Source organism: Stylophora pistillata, chromosome 6, assembly GCF_964205215.1.
Source record: "Stylophora pistillata chromosome 6, jaStyPist1.2, whole genome shotgun sequence".
NCBI classification, from domain to species: domain Eukaryota; kingdom Metazoa; phylum Cnidaria; class Anthozoa; order Scleractinia; family Pocilloporidae; genus Stylophora; species Stylophora pistillata.
The window spans coordinates 18,807,075-18,819,267 of NC_142524.1; the positions used below are offsets into that span (position 1 = coordinate 18,807,075).

The 12,193-nt window shown below is 39.6% G+C and overlaps 2 protein-coding genes across 2 annotated transcripts; one reads left to right on the plus strand and one right to left on the minus strand.

The window, feature by feature from the left end:
* The first annotated feature begins 7,802 nt into the window (after positions 1 to 7,802).
* On the plus strand, positions 7,803 to 9,891 carry LOC111331211 (uncharacterized). Its single transcript, XM_022936272.2, has 2 exons — positions 7,803 to 8,056; positions 8,390 to 9,891. The coding sequence occupies exons 1-2, from the start codon at positions 7,904 to 7,906 to the stop codon at positions 9,788 to 9,790; spliced, it is 1,554 nt and encodes a 517-aa protein (XP_022792007.1). The 5' UTR covers positions 7,803 to 7,903; the 3' UTR covers positions 9,791 to 9,891.
* LOC148728651 (uncharacterized) lies at positions 9,509 to 11,981 on the minus strand. The gene is made up of 3 exons (XM_088724717.1): positions 11,704 to 11,981; positions 11,436 to 11,518; positions 9,509 to 11,168 (listed from the first exon to the last, which is right to left on the minus strand). Exons 1-3 carry the CDS (start codon positions 11,876 to 11,878, stop codon positions 9,909 to 9,911), a joined length of 1,518 nt encoding a protein of 505 aa, XP_088580843.1. The 5' UTR covers positions 11,879 to 11,981; the 3' UTR covers positions 9,509 to 9,908.
* Between the last annotated feature and the right edge of the window lie 212 nt (positions 11,982 to 12,193).

Genomic DNA, 12,193 nt, shown 5'->3' on the forward strand with positions numbered 1-12,193 from the left:
GGGTATCAAAGAAAGCCTCAAATCTACGGCAACCACTGCCAGTAATCTGACGACTAGTACTAGTACAGCGACGGTTTTAAGTAACGTGAACGACTCGTATTACAGTGTCATTATTGTTTGCCGCCACCGAATTACTTGAAAAGTGAATTACATGTAAACACTTCGTCAAGAGTTGACAGAAACGTTTTTATATACTCCTGAAAACCTGGATTTTACATTGTATCACCTACGATAGACTCATCAGTAAATTATAAAGATTTCGCTCTTTCTTCACCGACATTGATTTAATCTTGATAATTACTATGTTGACATTTTTTAATGTGTATTAAAAGCATTCAAGGAACGTTGCGTTTATAAATCAAATACTACCAGATCTATTCATCTAGAAGTCAATATACGAGGTTCTTGTTAAGTTCTAGGAAGAGAAATAAAACATGATCACTAATAAATGTGGTTTATTTACTGAGTTGATTTCATTTTTGAATTAGTTACGATTAGCGTAATGAAGCCATTGAAATTACAAAAGTATTTCAGTGATTCTTTCATTTTAATCCAAATGGTTAGTAAGCTTAAAAAATCCACGCATATCGTCTGGAGTTATTTCCTTGAGAGCTTCCAGAACAGCAACGTGCAAGTGGTTTTGCAAAAGATTGCAAAATTCATGTCTTTTAAGAATTGCTTTGAGCTTGTTAAAAACGGTTTCTGCAGGATTGAGTTCTGGTGAATATGCAGGCAAATAGACCAATGAGCACCCTATCTTATGGAGCTATTCTCCAAGAGCTTGACCTGCCCTATGATGATGGATAGATGCGTTATCTACGAGTACGTGGTCGACATACGGCAACAGAGGACGTCCATCCGGTAAGAACGGGTGAACAGCATCTTGAAAAAAGTTGAAAAAGGTGAATGTGTTACTTGCTCCATTGACAGTATTTGCGTATATTAGACCATCAAGTCCACACATGAGGTTCAATGTTATTGTTGGAGAGGTCATGTGCCGCATGATCTTTCACTTTCCGTTTCCCATATCGTTTTGTACAGCTCGTCTTATGGCAGTGAAAGATGTGCCACTGGCAACATTACAAAAAGTATCCACATGTTTGTATAGCTCACCTGTGGTCATCGATGCTCGGTCATTTTTTAAAAATCTTATTAACTCATTATCGTCGGGTTGAAGATGTTTCACACCACCGCTTTTGGCTTTTTCATCTAGCTCGATGAAACTACTAGTAAAGTTGTTCCATATTTTTTTTTCAGTGTCATACTTGACCTTGTATTTTATAGTGACGTTAAAAAAATTTCTTGAAAAATACCCAGTTACAATATCTCCACCCTGTTCAACTATATCTTGAATAATGTTTATTTTCATGTCTTTGGATAAAGCCTTTCCTCTGATGTAAACTCTTCATGCTTTACTGCTCGTGTACTTTGCCGTTATCACACCGTGACATAGGAGAAAGGAATTTCAGGTATTTATCAGCAGAAGTGGGCGGGGCAGCAATATGAAAATTCGTGCCCATTCCACATAACGGTGGATTTGGTAGTATCACGAGCAACTACCTGTTCCATTTGTTATCTATGCTGATTTTGATGCAATAACAGAAAAAGTACAGGGTTGTAAACCAGCTGTTGACGAATCTCTCACAGAAGCTTTAAAAACATACTGACTGTGGTTATGGCTATAAGGTTGTTTGCTCTTATGATGATAAATATACAAAACACATTAACATCTATCAAGGTGAGAAAGCTGTTTACAAATTCATGGAAAAGATTCTTGAAGAGGTAAAATATTGTAAAAAGATTGTTAAATCCAAATTTAACAAACCTCTAAAAATGACAAAAGAAGATAAACAATTCCAAAAAGCTGACAAGTGTCACATTTGCAAAGAGAACTATTCTGATAAAGACATGTAGGTTAGAGATCGTTGTCATTGTAACAGTATCTGACTGTGCGATTACATAATGGGACAATTTCTGGTCACGCGTTGTTTACATAACATGAATTGTCACGTGCAGTATTTTTCCCGCCGTTTTGCTATATGTATTACTTTGGTCCTAAATAAATGGTTGAGTTAAACAACACAACACTTTACATGGTTGTCAGGAGCGGGATTTGAGACTAAAAGGTCGAAAACCCCACAAGAATCGAAGAGAAACTCAAGACTAGCATCTAAGGACAAGAAATGAGCGACCTAGTTGGTTTCGAAACGCCGAAAATAGACTGGACTCCCGGACCCGACTTGCCACAACGACTACAGCGCTTTCGACAGAAATGCGAGTTGTTATTTGACGGCCCACTTAAAGCCCGTTCAACCGAACAAAGATGCAGATACGTACTGCTTTGGACCGGAGATTATGGTCTCGATCTATTCAACACATGGAATTTAAGCCAAGAAGCCGCAAACAAGCTCGATGAATATTGGAAGCGATTCGAGGAACACGTAAAACCACAGTCAAATCACATCCTTAACCGCTTTTATCTTCGAAACCTGAGACAAAACGGACGACCCCTCGATGATTTCTTGACAGAGGCTAAGCTGCTTATCCAAAACAGTGGCTACTCGTCCGAACTCCACGACGAACTGCTGCGAGATGCCCTCGTATTCGGCGCTGATTCTGACAACGTGCGAAAGAAATGTATCGCCGAAGGAAATGATCTCACGCTCAAGAAAGCCAGAGAAATCGCTCGTACTGATGAAGCTACGAAGCTACAACTACAAGCGATGTCAAACGAAACAGACATGCAGGTCAACTCACTACACCGACCCAGAGGGAATGCTAAGACTAGGCAGAGAAGTCAAAGAGACAACAAAGCCAACCGTAAACAAAGACACGACAAACTTTGCAATCGATGCGGCAGCGAGCCACACACAAGCGACAAAAAGTGCCCTGCCAGTGGTGCTGAGTGCCACTATTGCCACAAACGCGGTCATTTCAGTAAGGTTTGCCAGAAAAGAAACCAAGTACACGGAATACAGAACCATACAGCCAGCAAACAAGAAAACAGCTTCGAATCGAAGAATGATGACATGTTTCTAGGATCACTTGAAATTGACAACGTAAACAACAACGACAACCGCAGAAAAGTTGAAATCACAGTCGACGTCACCGCCAAACCCTACCACAAGAAAACTACCCCGATAGCATGTAAAATAGATACAGGCGCTGAAACTAACGTTATATCTAAAACAAAGTTTGACAAGATTATCGCCTCTCCCAGTGATAAAGCACTTGGACCAGCCCAGATTCTCACAGCCTATGGAGGCCAAAGGATTGAATGCATGGGTACCTGCCAGCTGTTTATCCACTACAAAGGCAAGATAAAGGAAGTACCCTTCACAGTAACCAATGTGCAAGGACCGGCCATGCTAGGATTAAAGACGTGTGAGGAACTAGGACTTGTTACGATCAATTGTAGCATTCAAGCAGATAGTGAACGTACAACTTCAGCTACTAAACCTCCCGACAAACGTCCTCTTACGAAGGATAAACTTGTACAAGAATATAAGGACTGTTTTGAAGGCATAGGTACCTTCAAAATGACGCCATACCACATCACTTTAGACCCTGGAGCAGAGCCAGTTGTGCACCCACCTAGAGCAGTTCCTGTACACTTGCGTGAAATGTTCAAAGCTGAACTCGACAACATGGAGGAACTCGGAGTCATCGTACCAGTTAACGAACCCGCTGACTGGGTTAACAGCGTAGTACTTAGCGAAACCGTCAACGACAACGGAGAGATAACCAAGCTGAGAGTGTGTCTTAACCCACGAGACCTTAACAAATGTATAAAGCGAGAGCACTACCACATGAGAACAGTCGACGACGTGATTACTGAGCTACACGATGCAAAATATTTCAGTGTCATTGATGCAACAAAAGGGTACTGGCATGTACCGCTCGACAAAGAAAGCTCCCTGCTCACCACCTTTAACACGCCATTCGGACGATACAGGTTCACTCGGATGCCATTTGGACTAAATGTCTCACAAGACATTTTCCAAAGGGAACTCGACTCGTCCCTTGAAGGACTTACAGGAGTCACAGGTATTGCTGATGACAACTTTGTATACGGAAGGACAGAAGAAGAACATGATGAGAACGTCAGAAAGTTAATGGAGCGAGCACGAGTAAAAGGTGTTAAGTTCAACAAAGAGAAACTACAACTAAAGTGCAAGGAAGTTAGCTTCTTTGGCCACACCTGGTCGCCACAAGGCATCAAGGCCGACAACAAGAAGGTGTCTGCGATCCTCAACATGAAGCCCCCCGAGGACGTCAAAAGCTTACAGAGCTTCCTCGGTCTAACCAATTATCTGACAAGATACTCTGGACGCCTAGCCACCCTATCAGCACCTCTGAGAGATCTGACAAAGAAAGACACGGTCTACTCCTGGGGACCTGAGCACGACCAAGCCTTCACCGAAGTTAAGAAAGAAGTCTCGTCACTCGGCGTACTTAGTTACTTCGACCCGAACGCAGAAACCGTCATCGAAACTGACGCTTCACTGAAGGGATTAGGCGCTGTGTTACTACAAGACGGAAAGCCTGTATGCTATGCTTCTAAAGCCCTCACCGAAACTGAACAGCAATACAGCAACATTGAACGCGAAGCACTCGGCGTTGTTTGGGGACTTGAAAGGTTCCACTACTTCATCTACGGCAAATCCTGCACAATTCACACAGACCACAAGCCACTTGAAGCAATCTTCAAGAAGAAACTCAGCAACTGCCCTGCAAGATTACAGAGGTTTGTACTACGAGCACTGAAGTATGACGTTACCATAAAATATGTCAAAGGAGCTGAAGTACCAATTGCCGATGCCCTCTCGAGGGTATCACCACAACCAGCCCCGCTCAACGACGAATTCCCACAGCTGGACATCCACCAGATCACAAAGAACCTTCCAGCGTCACCGATAAAGCTTCAACAGATTCGCAACGAAATAGCCAGCGACCCAACGTTAAGCAAACTCCGCAACGTAATACATGAAGGATGGCCCGCAACCAGAGAGAAATGCCCTCAAGTACTCCATGACTACTGGAACTTCCGCGAGGAACTCACCATTGAGGACGGCCTCATCCTGAAGCAAGAGCGGATAGTTATGCCTACCACACTCAGGCATGATACTCTCAACACCATCCACCAAGGACATCTCGGACAGGAAAAGTGCCTTTTGCGAGCCAGATCAGCAGTATTTTGGCCAGGCATCACCAGAGATGTCACCAACTTAGTCCAAGACTGTGCAACTTGCCAAGCATACCAAAGGAAGCAACAGAAACAACCAATTCTACAGCCTGAACCACCCTCCTACCCATGGCAGATGCTCAGCTCAGACTTATTCGAATTCAGAGGAAACCAGTACCTCCTGATATCCGACAAGTATAGCAAGTTTCCAATTGTCAGGAAGCTTACCAACACTACGTCCCGTGCTATCATCAACCACCTGAAAAGCATTTTCGCCGAACATGGGATACCCGAATGTCTTACTACAGACAATGGCCCTCAGTACGCATCACAGGAATTCTGCGACTTCATGGAAACCTATGGAGTAGAACATGTCACCAGTTCACCAATGTACCCTCAATCCAACGGCTCTGCGGAACGCATGGTTCAGACAGTAGAGAATATCCTCAAGAAATGTGACAACGAAGGAGAAGATCCTTATCTTGGATTGCTATCATACCGTACAACACCCATCAGCAGCAACCTAAAATCACCAGCTGAACTACTAAACAACCGCAAGCTAAGGACAACTCTACCAATGCCCAAGCGTGTAAGTGTCAGCGACAGCACCAGTAAGACTAAGGAAGAGCTGTATCAGCGACAAAAGTTACAAGCATTCTACTACGACAAAGCTGCTGGACCGACATTACAACCATTCCGACCAGCTCAGCCCATCAACATCTATGACCACCACACCAAGAGATGGGAACAAGGAACAGTCGTCAGGCCTGCGAAAGAACCAAGATCCTACATTGTTAAGAATGATCGAACCGAAGGCATCTACCGTCGCACTCGATCACAGCTGAAGCCCAGACCCGAGGTAAAGGACAACAGTATCAAAGACTCACCATCATCTGATCCTGAGAAAGCAGCATCGCAAGACAGCTCAACTACGCCACCTCAGGACGGCCAAACCTATACGACAAGATCTGGACGTACCTCAAAGCCCCCTAACAGACTAGATGTTTAGATACCTGAACATTTTCAACATTATGACATGAACATTGGCAATAGGCATGAACATGATCATCAGTTATTAATATCATTATACGTAATCATTATAGGTTGTTTTGTTAAAGAGAGGGAGATGTAACAGTATCTGACTGTGCGATTACATAATGGGACAATTTCTGGTCACGCGTTGTTTACATAACATGAATTGTCACGTGCAGTATTTTTCCCGCCGTTTTGCTATATGTATTACTTTGGTCCTAAATAAATGGTTGAGTTAAACAACACAACACTTTACAGTCATGTAAGTGGAAAATACAGAGGTTCAGCTCATCAAGATTGTAATCTTAACTTTTGGATAAAATACCTGTAATCTTTCACAATTTGAGAGGATATGATTCCCACTTATTATGCAAGAAATTGGAGAAATTGATAACAATAATAAATACACAAATAAAAATAGAGAAGAGTGTCAAATGAAAATCGATGCGATCCCAAATAACATGGAAAAGTATATGTCTTTCATTCTTGGGAGTCATCTTACCTTCATTGATAGCTTTCAATTCAGGGCTTCAGATCTTAATAAACTACTTAGTAATCTTCCTAAAGAGGCTTTCAAATATACATCATAAAAATTTCAGAACAAAAAATTGAATCTTATGACTCAAAAAGGTGTTTATGCTTATGATTACATGGACAGGTTTGATAAATTCAATGACACAGAATTACCAACAAAAGATGAATTTTACAGTATACTGAAAAATGAACATATCTCAGAGGATGAATATGAACATGCTCAAAATGTATGGAATACTTTGAAGTTAAAATTTAAAAATTAAACGAAACTTACCTGGAAGTTAAAGTTTGATTGAGATTCTTCTAGTCACCATAACATTCAGGGATAAGGTGAGATTGCAATGTGCATGCGCAAGATCAGTCTTAAAAGTAGATTGTAATCTTCTTGATTAATAACAGACCACAATCATGTTACAATGCTAAAAATGTTGTGTTACTTTGGAAGGTGCAAACACAATACAGTCCTCATTGGGTAGGGTAGCGCCACTGCACAACAGTGGGCACCTTTTTTGCATGGGTACATACATACATACTTTATTTGAACAGCTCCCTGTCTAGGGTTCTTCTGCTGTCAATGCTGACAACTAATTACATGAATATATCATAATATGCTAAAATTAAAAATTACAGATTTGAAAAATTACTAAAGACTTTAGCCTTAAACGTTTTTACTTCGGAGGTTTTCTTAATCTCGTTTGGAAGGTTATTATACAGCTTTGCACCCCGAAAAGCAAATGATCGTTGCCCTGTTTTTAATCTACAAATCGGGAGGTCTAATTCACCACTGTATCTAGTGTTTTTGTTGTGAATCTTCGAATGCTGAATAAATTTTCCAGTAAGGTAGCTGGGTATCTGGTCATGAATACACTTATGGACCATTAATAAGTCATTTGTAAGCAGTCTATCGTTCACATTGAGCCAATTTAGAGATTTCAGGCCTTCCGTGACATGGTTGTATTTCTTAAGGCCTAAAACAATTCTACATGCAAAATTTTGGATTAATTGAAATTTTTTGCTGTTTTCTTTTGTCGTTTTGCTCCAACCCGTGGAGCAATACGGTGATATCACGTTGCCGCCATGTTGGATTTGAGATACATCAAAACGAGGCTGGGCGTGCAAAGATAATAAGGTCACGGTGTTTTCTCTGTAAATATGTCTAACTACCACTGCTGTGTAAACTTATGTACGAATGATAAACGCTATGAAAATGGTAAGGATAAATACTTCTTCAACTTCCCTTCCAAGAAAGAAAAGAAAAAAGAGTGGATTATCGCTATAAAACGAGATCCTGGGCCGCTATTCAAGGTAAGTTAGTACAATATAGTCTCAGCGATGACTACTACACACGTGTAGTTGTGATTCCGCTGTTAAAACAGAAAAATCGCGAGTTATTCTTTTTTCCTTGGTTTGATTATTATGGAATTAGAAATTGCGATTGATTTTATGTATATTGGGGCTGAAATATGTAGTAATTTCGACAAAAAGTAAAAAACATACCAACCACACGTGGACCGGTCTATTTGTTTATATTATGGCAACTCGCGGGAAAATTTTCTCTGATTGTCTGAAGTTTCTGAGTACTGTTTCTGTTGCTGTGTTAAATACTGTTTATAGATAGTTATTTTTGCTCTTTTTTAGATAAAGAAAAATTCGACACTGGTATGTTCTGATCATTTCAAGCCGGGTGACATTGAATACACGTTGACAGGAAGGGTTCGACTGAAGCAAGGAGCTGTCCCGTCGATTTTTAAATGGACTAAAGAACATGAAGGACGTCCAGATAATAGCCTGCAAAAGTTTAAAAAGCAAAAGATAGAAGTGGAATCACTACCAAGTGCAGCAGGAGATATAACAGAAATGGAACAAGGAATAGCCGATAGAACCGATGCTGCAATGGAGACTGACTCACCTTACAACACAACAAACCCTGAAACAAATGCCGAAGTTAGCACTGAAATAAATGGTGAAGTTAGCACTGAAACTAATGCCGAAATAAACACTGAAGCCGAGTCAGTCACGACTGCATTAAAAGAAGAACTTGCGTCAACACAAAGAAAAGTAAAGGAACTTGAACTTCAGATAGCTACTCTTTTGTTAACTTCTTTTGGTTCTGAAAGAATTACTGGAAGTCCAGAATTGACAAGGTTTTACACTGGCTTTCATTCAAAGGAAAAACTTGATAGTTTTTATCGATGGGTAGAACCGTATGCAACTAAGATGACCAAATGGTCTCAAATACAAAGAGCTAGAGGTAGGCAGAACTTCAAACGTAGAAATAGTTATGGCAGCTTTTCTTTGTCTCTTTATGATCAGCTCATTTTATTCCTGATAAGACTTAGACTTGGCCTAGCTGAAACAGACCTTGCAGTTAGATTTAATATCACTAAACCCACAGTCAGTAGAATTATAATAACATGGGCAAATTTTCTTTATATCCTTCTTGGTCAGTTGCCAATTTGGCCAACAAAAGTTCAAATTCAGAATAGTATGCCAGAGTGTTTTAAGAGTACATACCCCAAAACAAGAGTAATTCTTGATTGTACAGAGATTAAGGTACAGAGACCTAGCTCAAAGGTTCTTAATTCAGAATTTTATTCTTCATATAAATCCCATACTACTTATAAATGTTTAATCGGGATCGCACCCCATGGCCCTGTGACATTTGTCAGTTCTCTTTACCAAGGTAGCATATCTGACAAAGAAATTACCCGAAGCAGTGGTATATTATCATTAATTGAGGAAGGAGATGAGGTCATGGTAGATAAAGGTTTTTTAATTCAGGATTTATTACAATGTAAAAAGGCTACAGTCACAATCCCCCCTTTTCTTTCTAAAACCAAATCAATGCAATTCAGTACAAAGCAAGTTTCTGAGACCCAACAGATTGCACGATTGCGAATTCATGTTGAACGTGCCATAAGAAGAGTTAAAGAGTACCAAATTTTTGACAAAGTCCTTCCCTTATCACTAGCTGGTTCTATTAATCAAATCTGGTGTGTTTGTTGTCTGATGACAAATCTTAGAGGGGCATTATTTTAATGCTTTTAACAATATATAAATGATACAATGCAATATTTAAAATTCATGAACACAATGTTCTGTATATATTATGATGAGACATGTCATCATTTAAAAAAAATGGACTGATTGAGTTTTGTTAAGTTTTGACAAAATGTGGAAGTAAATATTGAAAATAGAAATGATCAAGTTTGCTTTTCATTTCTGCACAAAATTCATTGTCAAACTCAATATGTTCCAGGTGATAATCTTGTTTACAGTAAACATAAAAATCAGCCCATGGGGCCCCACTAAGTAACATCTGACCCATTACTTGGTAATAGTAGGAGTGGGTCTTCTTAAGTCTATAAATCCCATTCACACGTTTAAGATAATTTAAGTCAGTTATTGAATCTTTAATGGGACACTTTATTTCAAGTAGTCCCCAAGAGTCTGCTTCACTTGGATCATAAACTCTTCTGTCTGGGGAAGTGGCTAGATATGGGCAGGAGGGGTTTATCACAATACCTGAAGGAAAAACATTGCAGTCTCTAGTGTCAGCATATGCACTTGCAGCTTCTTCTTCTGTATTTATGCCATGAAGCATTGCCTCTGTTTGCTTTGTTTTTCTTAACAGTCTTTCTGCAAGGGACTCAAAGTCTTTTTTTCTGCTGCATACATCTTTAAATTTACTGGATGAAAGCCGTTTGGCTTTCAGGTCAAACCACTTGCTTGTATCACACTGTTCTCTGGTCTCTGTCTCATACAAATATGACTGGTTGTATGAGACACACAGACCCTCTAATACATTTTGCTCTCCAGCACTTGGCGCAAACAGGTAGAGGCTGTCAATTGTAGGCATACTATAATTGGGGGGTAACTCAGGACCATCAACTTTGACATGAACTTTTGGATTGTTTGTTTTCTTTATCTTTTGCTGATATGATAGTACACTTCCTGTTGCTACATCACCAAATTTGCATGAGGTAAGAGAGAGATCTTCCATTGGTCGTAATATTGAATTAACTTGTGTATCTTCATGCTCTTTAAAATGTTCCCTGAATGTGGATATTATATCTTTGCTTCCAAAACAATCTGGGATGGGATTATACAAGGTTGATCTCACACCATCAATTCTCCTAATTCTCTTCTTTGGCTGCGGCAGTGAAAGTGGAACTTTCACTTGTTGTAGCACCACCTCATCTATTTCTTTGGGTTTGATCCCTTCAGTTCTCTGAGGTACATGCCAGGTCTGAGGCAATGAAGTCTTGGACATTGCAGGAGGAACACTCTGCAAATCTAGGAGTTGGTAGTGTGCAATGAGGTACATTAAACCAATCACATGGTTACACAAACCAGCACCTCCTTCACAGTTGCATTTCTGGGAAAGAACTGACTGTTTTTCTCTTGATAATTCAACCTAAACAATATGGTAAAGAAAATTTTAACTTTCATGCAAAAGATAACATAATTCTAAGTATTTTGCTAAAAAGGTTTTTAATATAATAGCATATGAGGTCTGTTTATTAACTCAAGAATATTGAAATACATCGTTAAACATATTCAATCTCAGCTGTTATAGCAAAAAAATACATCTAAATCTCTTAATGGATGTATCAATTATACATCAAACAGTTATGATTTCCATTAATAAATAATTTTCAATTAGTTAAAGGCATGAACGTACCTGCAGTCGCCACGGTTCATCATTTTTTCGTTGTGATCTGTAGCTCCTAGCTCGAACTGTCACACTACAAGGTTCTACTTTAACTAGAGGGGAAAAACACTTCAATAAACGCATGATTTTTCGCTTTGATTTCAATCAATATTGAACATAAAGACAGCAACTACAAATGCATTAAAAGAGACATCAAAACTCCGGAGAATCTATCTTTTGATATACAATAATGCCAACAAATAGCCAAAGTAGCGAAGAAAAGAATTGATGATCTTACCTTCGACATCAAAGACATATCCTTCGCAAAAATTACTGTAACCTCGCGTTCTAACTTTCTTTGGGACTTTATCTAGCTTCTGCAGCCACTTTTCTATGAAGGAATTGTCTACTAAAGGAATGTTTTTCAATGATTTGGACCAGGCCGAAAGAGACACATTAGTGGCAGTCGCCATTTTGCAAATTATGCACGCCCAGCCTCGCTTTGATGCATCACCAAACCAAGATGGCGGCAACGTGATATCGGTGTATAGTATAACCTACTAAATATAAAAGTGTTCATCAAGAAAACAAGAGTTTTACTGTCCAGGAGATGTTTTAACCTATTAATGCGGTTTAACATGTATGTACAGGTTGAAGCAGTTTTTGCAATATGTTCGTTATAGTTAAGGTGACAATTGATGTGTACACCCAAGTCTTTGGTAACAGAGGAAGGCTTTACTTCCTTCCCTAGCAACATTACAGGTGGTAAAGTTATTATATTTCTTGTA